The sequence below is a fragment of the Amphibalanus amphitrite genome, unplaced genomic scaffold (assembly GCF_019059575.1).
Source record: "Amphibalanus amphitrite isolate SeventyFive unplaced genomic scaffold, NRLGWU_Aamphi_draft 001004F_arrow, whole genome shotgun sequence".
NCBI classification, from domain to species: Eukaryota; Metazoa; Arthropoda; class Thecostraca; order Balanomorpha; family Balanidae; genus Amphibalanus; species Amphibalanus amphitrite.
In genome coordinates, this window is record NW_024882498.1 from 59085 (window position 1) to 76360 (window position 17276).

General features: G+C 50.1%; 1 protein-coding gene across 3 annotated transcripts in view; it reads right to left on the bottom strand.

Moving 5' to 3' along the window:
- LOC122369072 (furin-like protease 2) overlaps window positions 1-17276 on the bottom strand; it is an 84960-nt gene that overhangs the window by 13001 nt on the left and 54683 nt on the right. For all 3 annotated transcript variants that reach the window (XR_006254348.1, XM_043343456.1, XM_043343457.1), the window contains exons 19-22: window positions 14474-14637; window positions 3452-3651; window positions 1321-1503; window positions 806-910 (exon numbers count right to left, since the gene is read on the bottom strand). Coding sequence is in view for 2 of the 3 variants with exons in the window: in XM_043343456.1 (XP_043199391.1) it covers window positions 806-910; window positions 1321-1503; window positions 3452-3651; window positions 14474-14637 (652 nt within the window). In the remaining variant the exon portion in view is untranslated. The remainder of the gene's footprint in view (window positions 1-805; window positions 911-1320; window positions 1504-3451; window positions 3652-14473; window positions 14638-17276) is intronic.

Consider the following 17276-nt stretch of genomic DNA (forward strand, 5'->3'; position numbering starts at 1 on the left):
GTAGTGTAGGGGTTGGGTAGGGTAGGGTAGTAGGGTAGGGTAGGGTAGGGTAGTAGGGTAGGGTATGGTAGGGTAGTAGGGTAGGGTAGGGTAGGGTAGGGTAGGGTAGTAGGGTAGGGTAGGGTAGTAGGGTAGGGTAGGGTAGGGTAGGGTAGGGTAGGGTAGGGTAGGGTAGGGTAGGGGGTAGGATAGGGTAGGGGTAGGGTAGGGGTAGGGTAGGGGTTTTTGCCGACATATGTAAACCGAAGGCGCGGGCCGCAGTATTTAGCCGGGTCGGCAAAATAGACTGACGAGTCATTCCAGTTCATCGAGGAGTCTTATGTATTACGATTGGACTAAAAACAGTCCCACTTTCGTCAGCATTTCTATCCCCACAGCTTCGGGCAGGCTGTTCAGTTGTCCCGATCCTTGGTCCCGATTAGTGTCCGTAAGCCACCCGAGTGATCTAGCGCAGAGACTGGCTGTCTCCGAATGCACAATGTGTTGCGGACAGCGTTGCTATGTAACAAAAGCATAATAGAACTGACGAAAGCCGCACAATGACCTACAACAGGATGATTCTATAATGACATAAATTATTTTCTTTAATCATATTTCGAGGCGTTGATTATCTGTGAAGAAATGAGTCGTTGCCTCGTACATGAGAAGACTCGGCTGTGTCATTCACAAATAATCATTAAACACTACAATGGCAGATTTGATCTTAACTGAAAAACCATACCCAGCTTTTCACGGAAGTCACAGAGCAGATGACCCTCCCGTGTCCCCCAGGGTCAGCACTGTCCTCTGCGGGTATATTGCTTACCTCCGGACGGGTCACAGGTACAGCACGAGTCGGTATCGGGCAGCGGCCGGTGTCTGTCACAGCAGGGCACACACCGACCGCGCTGCTTCTCTAGGTGCAGATCTCCTGAGGGAGAGGGGAGAGAGAGAGAGAGAGAGAGAGAGAGAGAGAGAGAGAGAGAGAGAGAGAGAGAGAGAGAGAGAGAGAGAGAGAGAGAGAGAGGGAGAGGGAGAGGGAGAGAGAGAATGAGTAAAGGTAAAGCAAACAACGGGTCGCGGGAGACGGCTGACGGCGCCGGAAGCCTTATGGTATGACAACAACACGGCAATCGAGTAAACAGACACTTAAATAGGAGCGAAATGTGTCAGACACAAAACCATAAAAAGCACTAATGCGACAAGCTAGATGCGCGGAAAGTGAAAGGAGCCGTTTTTAGTGTCTATAAATGGGAGAATTAAACGGCGTCTTGACTACATTCAGGCCTTCGATATATGAGGACCACGCCAACAGATGAACATCGCTCCAGCTCGGCTCACCGGCGCACGAGGTGCAGTTCTCGGGGCCGGCGCCGTGACACGTGGCGCACGAGGGGTGGCACGTCCGGCACGTGGCGTCCCGTGGCGAGTAGAACTCGTGGTCGGCGCACGGCACGCACGCGCGCTCGGCGGGCCGCATTTGGAAGCCGCGGGCGCACGAGGTGCAGCCCGTCATACCGCCGCCTGCCGGAGAGGGGTAGGGAGAAGACAGGGTACGTAAGGGGGCACGACGCCGTGAGGCAGCCGATGAACTGGAAATAGACTATTTTGACAATATTGGTACGAGTTACACCGACAGAATAATGGCTGAAACAGACTCTTTCCGCGTTCAGGAAATCGCATGCGAGAGCCTATTCAAATACATTATGTATAATTCTTCCCGCATCAATCGCATCCGGGAGGTGCGTGCGATTGATGCGAGCGTGCTTCCATGTATTTGAATAGGCTCTCGCATGCGATTTCCTGACTGCGGAAATAGTCTATTTCAGGCATAACTCATTTTGACTTGTTGGAATGATCATTGATCAGCTCTACCACCATGCTTACATCGATTTGAAGGTTCGTTTTGGGTATTCGATTTGTTTGCATCACTCTAAAGGCTGAGACAACCGGTAAGGGATTATCACAATGCAGCATATTAGTAGCGGCGCACAGAATCACCAATAATTTACGTAACAAACGCTGATGTAGGTAAATGTGGCAAAATGTACGCAAAAATAATATTGCACATAGCTAACTCCTCCGTCCACAAGCCACCGTCCACAAGCCATCATCACCTCACCGTAACATAACGTTACGTTACTACCAACACATCACCACACTGCCGGCCGCGCAATGACCGAGCGTGTGTCACTACAGGCAGGCACAGCGCCACTACCAATGACATTACAATAGTCTAATAAGTCGCGGTCGTACGTGGCTTTATCAAACAGCCTTTGTCGGCTATTTGCTAATGGACTCGGTGGATGGGAAACAAAGACAATGCTGCTAGCTATATGACCGATTGGTGTTATGCAATCAAAGAAGCCAGACACCACTTTTAGGGCGGCTAGAAAATGAAGGGGAGTGTGTGAATGAACGGCATTTATAGCCTTCAGAAATAATTAAGTGCCTGGGCTACGATAATGAGTGACAGATTGCTGAACTGTGCATTGTACCGCACATATTACAGGTAAAAAAAAAAAAAATCAATACGGTGGACGGATTTTGGCAGCAAGCTATTGTCGATGCTCGTTGGACGGTGGACGGTGGTCAGTGGTCGGTGGGCGGTGGACGGTGACGCTCAGTGGGGGTGGCCAGCGGTCAGTGTGCGGTGGGCATTGGCCAGGTCAGCAGTCGGCAGGGCGCACCTCCCCCAGCGGGCCCTGTGACTCCTTCCACTGCCCAGCCACCCGGGCTAGTGGCCATGTTGGCCGTGTTGGCCGGGGTGCTCCCCACACCCAGCAGATCCCCGTGTCGTGCCACTGACAGCTGGCCGCGGTCGGTGCCAGTCACAGCCACCACAACTGAGTGACGACCCTGTCCGCACCGACTGCCGCGCTATAGCCGTGGTCAGGATATGTGCCGCACCTGACACACAATATATCGGTATAGGTATGCTGCAGATGACCTACCGGCGGCTGGCGCATATCCCTCGGACCCCGACAGCACATGCCGGGACGCGCAATATGAATACTGATCGGGTGGCAGTTGGGTGGGGGCCATTGAGTGTGGACTAGACGGTAGACGCTACCATTCTGTGATAAGATGTGCTGGATCGTATCAGACTCCTCTCTAACCATCCTTTTGTACTTTCATCAGCTGTAACTTGTACCACTGACATTTTATCATTTAAGGCCAGTGCGCTAGTGACATTCGCCACTGAGCAGTGGCGAATGGCATGGCAGCGAATGGCAGTGGCGAATGGCACTGAGCATGGGTGATGCTGGTAGACTGACACTAACAGCACTGTTAGTGTCAGTCTACCAGCATCACCCATCCATCCCTAGCTCGTCCCATCTCATGTCCCACCTCTTCCACCCCGAGCCGGCTTCACACTCTCCTGTCCCTCCTGTATCATCTTCTGTCCCACCTTCTGTCCCACCTCCCGCCCGCGCCGGCTCCCACCCCGGCCCCCGCGCCGGCTCCATACCTGTGCACGTGCGGCAGGAGTGGTGGCAGCGCCGGCAGACCTCCCCCGCGGCGAACTGGCCGTCCGGACAGCGGGACACACAGCTACCCCCAGTCAGCAGCAGACCCTCTCCGCAGGCGACACACTCGTCCGCGCGGCCGCCGACGCACCGCACGCAGCCCGGCGAGCAGGGCAGACACTCGTCCAGAGCCCGGTACGTCCTGGAAGCGGCACAGAGAGGTCGGAAACACGGAAAAACGGGGCAGAACAGCGCTGGAAACGGTTTAACCCTCGCCCGTATTGGTGTTTTTCCAGCCGCGAACGTATAAGGGGGGTCCGTTGGACCCCCCCTTGCCGTTTCGCCCCTGATCGAGCTAGAGCTTCGCGGAAAAAACGAGCGTGTTGCCCGTGACGAGAGGAAGCCGATGATATCCAATTTTAAGGTCCTAGGTCATTGGTTGATTGACCTTACAGGTCAGGTCAATGACCCCAAAGGCGGGAAAATCGGGACCTGTTAGAACGTCGTAAAGTGTGGCTGCTATGGGGTTTTTCGGGGTGCTGATCACGAATATCATGTTAGTTTTGATCACAGATGATGTATTCATGTATTTAGGCCAGGTCGGGTCAAGTCAGGTCAGGTCAACCAGTAAGGGTATTCGTAGTAGGTGGCAACCGCCTCTGACAGCTTCGTAACATGTTACGAAGGCACCAAAACTACTTCGTAAATGTTCATATGGCTGCTAAATTCGAATTCAGCTCCAAAAACTGGCCTAGAAACATGTAAAACTCGAAAAAGTGAACCGAGGTCATCAAAGGTCAATGACCTGACCTGACCTTCAGGTGACCTTGACACCCAATCTAATGCATGGGGGTAACATCATATCACATGTTTGAACGCTTGAAACCACGAAAAGACTGCAAACGCGCGGCTAATGCGAGCCGACATACGCCGAATCGCGATTCCAGCCAAACATGGTCTCGAAAAGTAGGTCACAGGTCAAAGGTCATTTGGGTCAGGGTCATGAAATTTTCAGGGTAGGTGTGAAATTGATGAACGCGAGGGTACTGAAAGTTTCGTCGCGATCGGCGGCTTTTTACGCGAGTTATTCGCGAAAAACCATGGGGGGGTCCGTTCGACCCCCCCCCCCCCCCCTATACGGGCGAGGGTTAACACTGGTGGAGGTTTACGGTGGTGAGAATGGTTAGTGAGTGCGAATCAGCAAGGGCGCTTTGTGAATGGCTACGGATGCCAATTGCGATGTCTTTAGGCAATGGCGGAATATTTTGGGCGATGAACGAGGGAGCACCAGACCCGTGCATTGCAGTTGGTAGGCATGTGATGTGTAGACGTGACCTAAACACTACTCTAAATATATCTTTGGACGTACGCTTCATTTTGTTTTTACATTTCGTTACCTCGTGACCGCCTATAGGCGGTGGTATACCATCAATTAATGTATAATCAAAAGCATGCACCTGCATAATTATGCATGTATTTTGTATATGCAACGTACAACAGCACTGAACAATCGCATACTCTTTTGATCCCATGTGCAACAAGTGTGCTCGTCCCGGCATCCTACATCCATCCCCTTAGGGTAGACTAAGTCGGTCCTGAACCCGGTATGATCTAGACAAAGTTGGGTTCAAAGTTAAATCACGGCATTAGCCCAGCAGAAGCTAAAGTTGTGCCCGGCTTTACGAACTTGTATGAGTTTTATAAATATAACAAGAATCAGCGATTACTGTAAATGTAACAAACGGCCAAAAAACATCCATCAACATGAATCCCATAACATACATGTATAGCGACCTCTCGCAACATTTGCGGTTACTAATTGCAGCACACCACGTCCGTCGAGATGCATAATAGGGCACTGCACCGCCAACCATGCTTGAGGCAACAAAATCTGACCTGGATTAATACACGTCGTATCATTCACTGAAAACTGCTGATAGGTAACTCAGCAAAGGGCAACATATTCAGCGGTCACCACCATTTTCAGTGGTCACCACAGCGTCCGCAAATCCACCCTGCCGACTCACTCCTACCCTTCAGCTGACTGGATCGGTTGACACGGGGCGTGCCGGTCGTTTTTCGGCTCAGATCTGGCCCGCCCGCCCGTCCCCTTCCTACCGTTGTTACCGCTACCACTGCCGCCGTTATTGTGCCCTAACGACACAGGAGCGTTGCTCTACGCCGCCCGGAAACGACCCTTCCGGCTCCAGTGTTTATGGACGCTGACCCAAGGCATCGTGGAAGGAGCATCATTATCATCAAATCAAAAAGGAATCCAGCAGCTGACCTACTCAGATACATACCGCAAGCAAGCAAAAGGTCAAGGACGAAGCTGATATCTTTATAAGAAGCCGGTAAAACTATTGGCAAAATTTATGCCGTCATTGAAGAAATAAGCAACTGATCAGACAATCGACTTTAAAATTGAAATTAATCTAACTTGAATTGTAGGTGTGCATTATGTTAGAAGCTCAGGTAACCGAGCTAAATTCCTCCACTGTGATGTAGACCGGTTCATACCAGTTTTATCTCGGTATTTCATACAGCGAAGTGCAGAGAAGTGTATCTGTTGTCAACATTGTTCAAACAACGAACGGAAAACACGTCTGACTCAGATGGTCAGTTTTCAGATTCGGGTCAGTCGTCAGAGATGAGAGAAACCTCTTCAGCCGATCGTACAACTGAAACGTGATTTAAGCCAACTACTCAGAAGTCGAGAAACTTACGTTCCAAGTCCTCGTTCTTGGTCAAGAAGTTTAATGCTGAGTAGATTGGGTTTGCTCGCACGGAATGATTCGTTCAGCTTGTTGGAAAATTAACGGAATAGTTAGTTTCCGGATGTCCCACGAACAAGTGGCTAATGACAGGGATGTCAGAACATTCTCAGCGCTCAACATTTCCGCACTACAAATGCTCTGCCGCACAGCCCAATGCTCTGGGCTTTGAACAGTCCCCGCGGTCCACCCCTTCCACCGCGACCCGTCCACCCAGTCCACCGCGACCTGTCCACCCGGTCAGAGCCGACCAGGGTAGATCGATCGCTGCTTGTCTCAGGCATTAGTGGCCGTTGTATAGTCTGGCGAACCGCCCGCTGGACCCTGAGGTCAGGCCACTTCATCAACGCCCCACTGCGCAGCGCGCTGGTGGTCTGAGCCTGAGGGTCGACTGGTGGTCTGAGATAACCAGGTAGTAGTCTCTAGTCCTTCATGCCGTGGTCTAGTCGTCTGGTACGGCCAACTGGTGTTCTGGTGAGGCCGATCGGTAGTCTGTTTGGCCAATTGGTTGTCTAGTATAACCAACTGATGGTCTGGTCATGGTGTGTCCAACTGATGGTCTGATGGAGCTAAAAGTGGTGTGACAGGGACTGGTGACTGCAGATTCAGTGAGATGCTTCCATTATGACATGTCAAAGGCAGTTTATGAGCTTGTAATTGACACGTCACAAATGCAAAGCCATTTTAACACCAAAAGAGTCGAGTAAAATAACACCGGCCTAGCTGTGCCGCAGACGAAGCCAAACCAGCCCGACCGGCTGTAGGGGAAGTTGGGGCAATGCCGGAGTTGGGGCAAAGCCGAAATTCGAGATATTTCGAAAACCGTAATACATGGATGCCACCTGTCAGTGATGCTCTGAAGCTTAAGTGACTACAATTATCGCATGTTTGTTACGAGTCGTCATTCGGAATACTTCGGCTGTGAGGGCGCCAAGAGCGTTTTCAAGGTACGCGTTCCTTGTACTACATGCGCCTTTGAAGCTGCATTTCTTACTCATTATGCTACCGTTTGTCTGGCCAATTCGGTCAAGTAATCTTCAGCATGTCTTTGCATAAGTGTGCTGCCTATTTGAAATTTATACGGCACGTTGAAAAGTTATGGGCCTGCAAATGAAAGTATGGCTTGCTGGGGTAATGCCGAAAACGTGCAATTACGCACGTTAAAGCACGCTACGTGGACTTTACTGCTGTAGAATAGCAACGCGAATTTTTAGTCACACAAATTACACTTTCCACCGACACAACGGCCTGTTACCTATAAGGAATTATTTACCTGGCATTTTCTTATTATATCACACAATTATAACTTCCAGTGTGCACCAAGCGTCCTCAAGCTCTTAAAACGCGTGTCAGCTTTGATAAATTCTGGATAAAGTTTTAGATAAAGTGGCAAAACATCAATGTCGGCATTCCCCGTAGATCATTTCTCCCATTTTCGGCTTTCCCCGCAGTCCGGGGCAACGCCGAAAAAGTCACTTCTTTGATATTTTTAGTTTGTGCGCTTAACGGTATGCGAATTCATCAAATGCGCCTGGTATGTTTGAAAGGCAAAAGACTGGCCTCTCGAATGACGCCAACAAGAATAGCTTATGTTGTCTACCTTGCGTGCTACGGGCGTCAGAAAAAAAGTATTCGGCGTTCCCCCAACTTCCCCTACCGTTCGCCGGAGCATCTCGGAAAGGACGCGCCTGACCACTGATTAGCCTCGGGCTAATAACCACCCTAGTCGCTGGCCGGCAGGCACGTGGCCCTCCTGATTGGCTGACGGGCCAATCACGTGACTGCTCGGCTTTTGAGGCTGTTCTCGGACAGTGTCGAATCCATTAGCGAGAGACATTTCGGACGACACCTGGAAGGCACCAGGCAGGGCATGGCCAAGGGACTCGCAGTGTAAGATGGAATTGGACTTATTTGTCAGCGCCGACTAGGATGAGAGGGGCTTTGTGTCACTGCATTAGGCACGCACAAAAACTGCCTTCCAACCGAACAGATCGAATGCTGGACTTATTGTTTGAATCATTAAATAAAAGAGAACATGGTCTTAGAACCGAACATACCACTATGGATATGGAAAGATGGGGGGGGGGGGGGGAGGTGTGAAGGATGTTTGATGTCAAACAATGACCAGTAATTTACATTATTTTATTTCAACATCCAATGAAGCAGATCTCTCTTCTTTCCCCACCTTTTACCACATCTCGCAATGTGATCATGCCTTCTACCTGTTCAGGCCTGCTTAAAAACGATGTCAAACACCTAACTCATATTCCAATATACTTATATTCATAAAAACAATGTTGCCTAAACAGTGGATGAGGGCAAGCGCATTTTGCCCTGTCTGAATAATGCATTACAATGCACTAGTTAGAATTCATTTACAAAAACAAATGAATGGATGAGACTACGAGAATAGGTGAGCGATTCGTGATCGCCCATCATTACCTGGGAGAGTTCCGGCGAACCCGATCGGGCCGCCCCACCCAGGGCAGGGATAGTTTATGGACGCTCGGTAGATGAGAGCACTCAACCCCGCCAACGCTGCACACTGGTCGGAAACGCTCCAGCGAGAGGCCAGCGGCCTTTCCGCAAAAGTTTTTTGCTTGTTATTCCACAACTAGTGAAGCAAACTTCATAAAACTTTGCATACCTTCTCTGTCATATGTAAGCTATCATTTGGATGTCAAGCACTAAGCATATGACGTGAATCTGTTAAGTTATGACGTCATAATTAAGTATAATACAGGATCTAGCACCACTTTAAGTCAACAAGGGAAATTGGGAGCTGCTATTCGGGCACCGTGAATGGTTTCATGCACTCCTTGCAAGGTCCAGTGCTTGACTTTAGCATTGTTGACTTTGCGTGACGTCATTTATGACGTCACTAAGGCCATGTAAGTTTTTCGTCCATAACTCCTGATCAGATGGAGCTAGAGAGTCGGGAAAGCCACCATTGGACTCAGGAAGACCTGCCGAATCGAATGATATGCGATATGACCTCCTTCAACCATTTTCGTGACCTGAGGGGCTCCGACCTGACCTTGACCCGAGGTTAACACCTTAAAGGAAGACTGCCACCTTCAAAAAGTTTTCTCAGATCGGCCTATGATTTATTCCCTGGACAAAACAAAATTTTAGAATTCACCTGACAAAGTATCATCACGTGAATCGCGAAAAAAAAATTGTCGATTATCATACAATTATCAATCGGTTAATGTCTAGCGACAATGTTTACACATCACTAGACTTCAAGGTCATAAGATTATTACATTTTATTTGAAAAAGTAAGGTATTTTATGATTTACTAATATATGATTTCATAAGAAATTGGCCATGTTTAATTTATTTTGCATTTAAGTTCGTAAAACATTTAAAAAATCATGGCTCATTTGGAATGGGTCTGGCCCATGTTAAACCCCATTTCCCACACTTTTTTGGAAAAAATGAACTACTGAATATATAAGTTTAACTTTTATTTTGACACTCCAAAATTCTTCTCTGATCTCGAAACAATCAAAGTTTTGACATATATTTACCAAAAGATAAGAAAATTCATGTTTCAAAGTTATCGATAAACAGTAGAGATGTCGGTTTTCTTGGACTAAAAAAATGGCATCAAACTGAACTTTGGTCTCCGATTTCTCGCAAACGGGTTCGAATTTCGGAAAACCGACTTCAGTCTGGGACATAGGTGGCTCAGCTCTAGTGAAAACCGTTTTGTGAAAAAAAGGTGGCAGTCTACCTTTAACCCTCGCCGGCACAGGGGGGTTGATGCAACCCCCCTAAGGTTTTTCGCGAATAACTCGCGTAAAAAGCGGCCGATCGCGACGAAACTTTCAGTGCCCTCGCAATGATCAATTTTACACCTACCCTGAAAATTTCATGACCCTGACCCAAATGACCTTTGACCTGTGACCTCTTTTCCGTGACCATGTTTGGCCGAAATCGCGATTCGGCGTATGTCGGCTCGCATTAGCCGCGCGTTTGCAAGCTTTTCGTGGTTTCAAACGTTCAAACATGTGATTTGATGTTGCTCCCATACATTAGGATGGGTGTCAAGCTCACCTGAAGGTCAGGTCAGGTCATTGACCTTTGGTGACCTCGGGTGACCTCGGTTCACTTTTTCGAGTTTTACATGTTTCTAGGCTAGTTTTTGGAGCTGAATTCGAATTTAGCAACCATTTGAACATTTACGAAGTAGTTTTGGCGTCTTCGTAACATGTTACGAAGCTGTCAGAGGCGGTTGACACGTATTACGAATACCCGTCACAACCCCTACCGGTTGACCTGACCTGACCTGACCCGACCTGGTCTAAATGCTTAAAGACATCATCTCTGATCAAAACTAATACGATATTCGTGATCAGCACCCCGGAAAACCACATAGCAGCCACAATTTACGACTTTCTAACAGGTCCCGATTTTCCCGGTTTTCGGGTCATTAACCTGACCTGGAAGGTCACCCGATGACCTAGGACCTTAAAATTGGGTATCATTGGCTTCCTCTCGTGACGGGCAATACGCTCGTTTTTTCCGCAAGGCTCTAGCTCGATCAGGGGCCAAACGCGAGGGGGGTCATACCCCCCCCCCCCTTGTGCCGTCGAAGGACGCAAAATGGCCTGTGCCGGCGAGGGTTAAGTTGACTTCACCCGAACACCAAGTATAGCATTCAACGCGCCTGAGCTAGACAAACACGATTATGCCAAAATCGCGGCAGTGCGACCATTTTTGGCAAAGTAATTAACCTAAAACCGAGCCCGTGCCTTACCTGACCTAACAGTTCACTGGCTGACCTAAGACCTTAAAATCGGGTAGTACCTAATTTTTGCGTCTTATAACGGCACACAAGCCTGTTTTTTTTTTCCGCGAGGCTCTAGCTCGATTAGAGGCGAATCGGCGAGGGAGTTGTACCAACCCTCCCCGGTCAATGTAGAAAACCAATCGGTCCGACCAGGGTTAAATACCGGAATTGTGATCTAATGTAAAAAGACGGCCCAAGGTAACCCGACGTCAGTGACAGGTGTCCTATATTTGCAGCGTCTTATATTCACGAAGGTTTCAATTTCCACTTTCTTCAGCCGAGTGATGGTTGTCAATAGCAAGGCTCTCTAAATGCAAGCCGTAATCGCCACGCAATATGTGGAAGGCTTTTGATGTCAATACATACATAAATGCATACATAAAACGCGCTTTTTACAAAATTCATAAACTCAAGCGCATCTGTTTTTAATGACCAGTCAACTACGCATGGATGCGTGCAGGCCACACAGGTCAGCGTAAGCCGGGCGCGGCGGCCGAGCCGAAACTGGGGCGGGGCGGGCGGTAGTTGGGTAGGAAGAGCGGCTCCTGCAAATTTTGCGCAAATATGCGCAGTTAGCTTTTATGTTGCCCTGGTGTAAATTTAAATCCTACTTCATCTCACAAAAAATCAGAGTGGAACTAGATGGGACTACCTGTTGTTTCCTTACCTAAACTTTGCAGTTATATTCCAAAATCACTGTAGGAGAGCCTTCATAAAAAAGCTATAGTACATCTTAGTTAGGGAAAAAGTATACCAAAAATTTTGCACTGACCAGTTGGCAACTTCATAACGAACATGTTGATGCATAATATGTGGGATTTCAATTTGGTGTCTATCAGCAATAAGACTCTGAATATCCGGCTCAAGAAACCTCTTGCTCCGCGTCAGTTTCCGAGTTCTGGGATACCCCATCTTCGGGGGCTGATTACAGCTATTTTTGGTCACCCGGATTAGTTTTTTTGGCCTAAGTATAATAATTTGATCAATTTCAAATCGATCTATATAAAAAATAATCCGAAACTCCGGAATCACCCGTGGCCTCTCGTGAGGGCGTTTCCGACCAGTGTGCGCTGGGGCGGCGACGACAGAGCGGTTTTTCAATCGCGCAGAGTGGTCGGCGATGGCCGCAGGTCACAGACGCCTTCACCAGAGTCTTGGCGCAGCCAAGGAGCACGAGCTACACGGGCCATCGGCGGCGGAGCAGCCAGGGCCGGCCCGGCTGCAGGGACGAGCGGCCGCCGCTACAGCGTGGAACGGCAGACCAGGCGCCACAGCCAGCGCAGAGGAGTCAATTTACCGCCGTTCAGTGTTAGTTACTTCACCAAATTGAAGAGCACGTCCAAAAAAACCAAGCCAATAGAAAATGTTGTGGAGGAGGCCAGATTGAGCTGAAGTCAATCTACAACCATTGAGTGTAGTTACACCGGTTAAATTGAAAACGGTGCTCGAAAAGCTTAACGATAGAAAACGAGGACAATAAAAGAAAGGATGAAATAAATTTATTTCACCGATACAACCTTGCCAACCATAGCATCTCCTAACATATCCGTTAGATCTCCTGGCCTTGGGTTCATCCGGGAGAATCCCACCAGCTTAAACTCTTGTGAACCACTGGGACTTCCGAATCAATCTGTCACTCGGTTTTTCATCATTGAGCCGATAATGCCTTTTGACGCTAGCTTTTGAGCTCGGTCCGTGTCAGCGGGTCTAACCCATCATCCCCGTATCGGCACCAGTCGGCGCCGGGTCCATTTGACCGGAAAAAGCCGCTGACATGACGACAGAGGCGGTCGCCGTCCGGCGCCGATGAGACGATAGGAGCTGTCACAGGCCACCGCTGACCGCCAGCCATTCAGAGCGGTACGGCGGCCGGCTGCAGGCCTTTCTGGTCCACCGACAGTCAGCGGAGCGGGCGACACCGAATGATCCGTTCAATTTATATCCCTGTAACGCTGGTCACCGCCGCGGCGCCGTCCTACAGCGAGCGGTGGCCGGCGCCGACCGGCCATGGCCTGAGCTATTGCCACCAGACATCGGAGCTTCGGCCAAAGCCGAAACGGCGCTCAAATGACGCTTGGAAGACTTAGCACGTCAGGCAGGTCTGATTAAATCAGCCCGCTGCTGAAGAGGGATGAGTCGGATTTCCGGCACACAATAGAGATGGCGCCGCGAATATGAGAGCCGGAAAGCGTGTAGGCACCGATGTTTTATTGAGGTGTAACTGAGTTAGCGGGCTGGCAGTGATTTGGTTACTAAAATCTGCATCGAAAGCGACTTTCGGCTGGGGAGAGTTCTTTCATTCGCAGGATTTTACATAGAAATGCTGAACAGCAAGAGAAGAAATAACGTCATCAGAAAATATGGAAATTGTTACAGCATTCCATGCAACACCTAAAACAAAATTTGTAACAGGCCGAACACTGTTTATGTTTTGCGTCATAATGTACAATGCAAAACGTAAAACCAATCGCACACAGCATGCAAATTTCAGAAGGTTATATGTTTCCTAACAACCGGCTCTATTCCATGTCGCCAGTCCGCATTTCTCGTCCGTGCTGCCAGTCGGATCAGCACGCGCTGCCGTTCCGGCCAGTCGCTCCCTCGGTTACCGCTCCGACCCGTCCCTCCCCGCCTCCATCGGGTTCCGCGGCCTCTGGTAATGTGCCGCTGTCACCGAGCGCCGCCCCGGGGCTCAGGCCGACCGCTGCGGACGAGCCGCTCACCCCTGACCCGTGACCGCTATCGGGCGCCACGGGCCGTCAGCACGACCGCCGCCGCCGCGCCGGGAGCCTTTTTACTGGTGCCGCCGAGGGGGCCGGTCGGCGGCCGGCGCCGCCATTATGACGGGCGGTGCGGCGCGCTCCGGCGACGACCATCGGTCACTGCGGGGTCACCGCCGTCATCGCACCGCCGGCCGACGGGCCATCGCTCGGCGGCTCTGTCTATGGCCACAGATTAGCTGGGGTCCCCGGGTACAGCCGGCGCAGATAGGCTATTAGCCGGCTCCCCTGTTGCATGACAATGCTTTCGCTATTCTTCTCGTACACATGGAAATGATAGACTGGTAGTACATTCTAACCGGGTTATATTTACCCTTTTTAGATCAACAATGGAACCGGCTACATATTTGATTTTTGTCACACAAAGTGTCCGCAAAATGCCGGCAATGCAGATTATCAAAAGGCCAATTGTTTTAGAAATTTCACAATAAAAAACGAAATAAAGTGCAGGAAACACCTGCATATCAATAGCACATTCCTCCTTTGCATTCTTCTCGCAGCCACATTTGTGACCCGCTTATATTTTTCTCGCGTTTTTCACAGATAACTTTGTGGAGGTCCTAGCAAGGAACAAGCCTAGATGTAACACAAAAAGACAAAACCAAAAGCCAGATGACCCGACTGGTCGGCATCCGGTTCTATTCACCGTGTCCGTGCTCTCTGAACACTTACCTGACGGGACAGGCGGTGACGCAGGTGTCGCCGTGCATCAGCAGGTCCTGCTGACAGACTGTGCAGCCGCGCTGGCCGCTGCAGTCCTGACAGGTGTGGTGGCAGCGCCGGCAGACGCCGTCCGAGGCCCACCAGCCCTCCGGGCACTCGGCGTAACAGAGGCCCTGCAACAAAGACACAGCAATGGGCGGACGGACATGGGTTATACAGGCAGACAGAGACCCTCTAACATAGACACAGCGGTAACAGGACAAAGACCCTGTAACATAGACACAGCGGTAACAGGACAGGTTTATACAGGAGAGAGGCCCAACAACATAGACACAGCGGTGGTATGAGGGGTCACATGGGCAGAAAGGGTCGCAGCACAGACACAGCCGCAGTAAGCACAACAGGGGCAACCATGATGCCGCACATGATGCTAGATGGAACTAGCAGGAGGGGTGGGAAGCATTCTGGTCTAAGGATAACTTTTTTGCCTCTAGATTCACCCATCCGGGTTCAATTTCCGGACACGGCACGTGGTCTTGCCGCTACCTGGCCGCTTGGAACGGCGTGAGAGTTCCGGTTAGCACTAGGCCCACTGAACATGGTGCTTAATCCAAATTGCAAATTGCATTGGAACCAACGGGCCGTGAAAGGCCAAAATGGCCCTCATGATACAGACTCAGGAGGGTACAGAGAGACAGTGTGAGCCCGCGAGACGGCCAGACGGCATCACTAGATTATGGAGACACGGACAGACCATGAGTGTAGGCAGAGAAACAGCGATCACGAATAATTGCGGTTCAGCAGTCGAGACAAGTACGGTGGAAATGCCTAATGAAGAAAAAAAACTGGGTCCAACAAGCACTGTCAGAAGCTTCATACATTCTCCTGCAAGTCACGGATGTAGACCTTTCGCGCCAAGCTAGGGACACCTACAAAGGAGCGTTAACAAGTACGTACATGGTGCACAAACGAGCATGTAATTGGATACATATTACACACCACACATGACATGATGCCAAGATCAATGATAATCAAAGCGAGGGTAAATAACACAATATTGTCACTGATTCACCATCACGTGCTGTAGACAGTTCTAAGAATGAACCATTGAAAATGCACGAGCTTTGAGCCCGAGCCAAAGCATAAGCGCTTAAAGCGCTTTACGTATCACTGTCACCACACTGTCAGGGAGTCATAAACAATGCACGGCGATGGGTGCCGAGTGGCACGCTACAGGATCAGGATGGTGCCACACAGGAAATAAGTAGTGCATCCATGCGCCTAAGTGCCGCCAGTGCTGTGCTAACGCCACTATTCATATGTTAAATCCCATACAGACCACAGCGGAATCGGCTGTTTGCCAAGCGACTCGCAGTTCCTACACTAACTAACTGTATACTAACTCAGTGGTGGCCCAAGCCGGCACCGACAGCACCAGCCCGGCCCTGGGCGCGGCGGCGGCGGCGTACACGCAGACCTTACGCAAACAGAGCACCCCCAACCAATATTGACATGGTGGAATACTCGCTGATGTGACTTAGGCCACCCCACTATGCAGGTAGAATTACACATTAAACATAGAAATAATGGTCTGTGATCATGCGAAGAAATGTTCAAACAGAAGAAATATGCAGAAGATGCAGAAAATCGCTTAGTGACGTGGTAGAAAAGAAAAGAAAAGAAAACAGGTAAAACAAGAAGACAGTACAAATATGAAATGTAATGTACTTAACCCTCGCACTTATACAGGGGGCCATTGACCGGGCCTGGAATGTCAACCAATAATCTAGGACCTAATTGGGTAGCATCATCTTTCTCACGTCACGGGCAGCACGCTCATTTCTTTCCGCGAAGCCCTAGCTCGATCAGGGCCCGAATGGCAGGGGACCCGACCGACCCCCTACCCCCTACCCGTTAGACGCTGGAAAACGCTGCACACAGGCGAGGCTTAAGCGGACACACACAATTTCAAGTAAAAGAATCCCATCCTTGTTTGATTCGAGCCACCAACATATATCACTATACATACAGCATTAAAAAAAACAGCGACAAAAAATATGGAAAGGCTGAGGAAGCATCGGCCGATAGCAGGCTCTGCCTGTTTGCCTGTTTCGTCCCGCCTCTTTCTCTCTCTCTCTCTCTCTCTCTCTCTCTCTCTCTCTCTCTCTCTCTCTCTCTCTCTCTCTCTCTCTCTCTCTCTCTCTCTCTCTCTCTCTCTCTCTCTCTCTCTCTCTCTCTCTCTCTCTCTCTCTCCCTTTAAAAATCACGAAACAACATCCTTTTCGCGCGCTCTTGCAGGACACTGCTAAGCGGAGTGGGCGACTGAAAAGGTATACTGTGCCGCATCATAGCCGGGTGCTGCGGCACAGTATACCAGTGCAGGTGAAAACGACGCTCTCGGCCGCCGCGCTGGGCACTGGGAGTGGGCACTGGGCAGTCACCGCGCGATGTGCATTGACAATTCACGCTGTTTGGTAAGAATTGAGTACTGAGTAGTAACTAGTGAGCATATGGTATATGTACGTTTATAACCAATAAAGGCACAGGAAAATTAATAAACGACTTCAGCAGTTTGCTCTAGTCCCGCCTGAGCCCAATTATGAGCCTCCAGCGGCACACTTGACAAGATTCCCGCAGCCCGCTCCGCCTCTGACGCCCACCCAGGCAGACAGTCGCTCCTGGACCGCGGGCCGGCGTCCCACGAGCCACCGTCCACGTGCAGCCCGCGGCTCTGCCGGCCAGGTCAGCCCGGAGGCGCGCCGGACACCGGCCGAGCTATTCCCGGAGCGCGGGTCGCGCACGACACACGGGC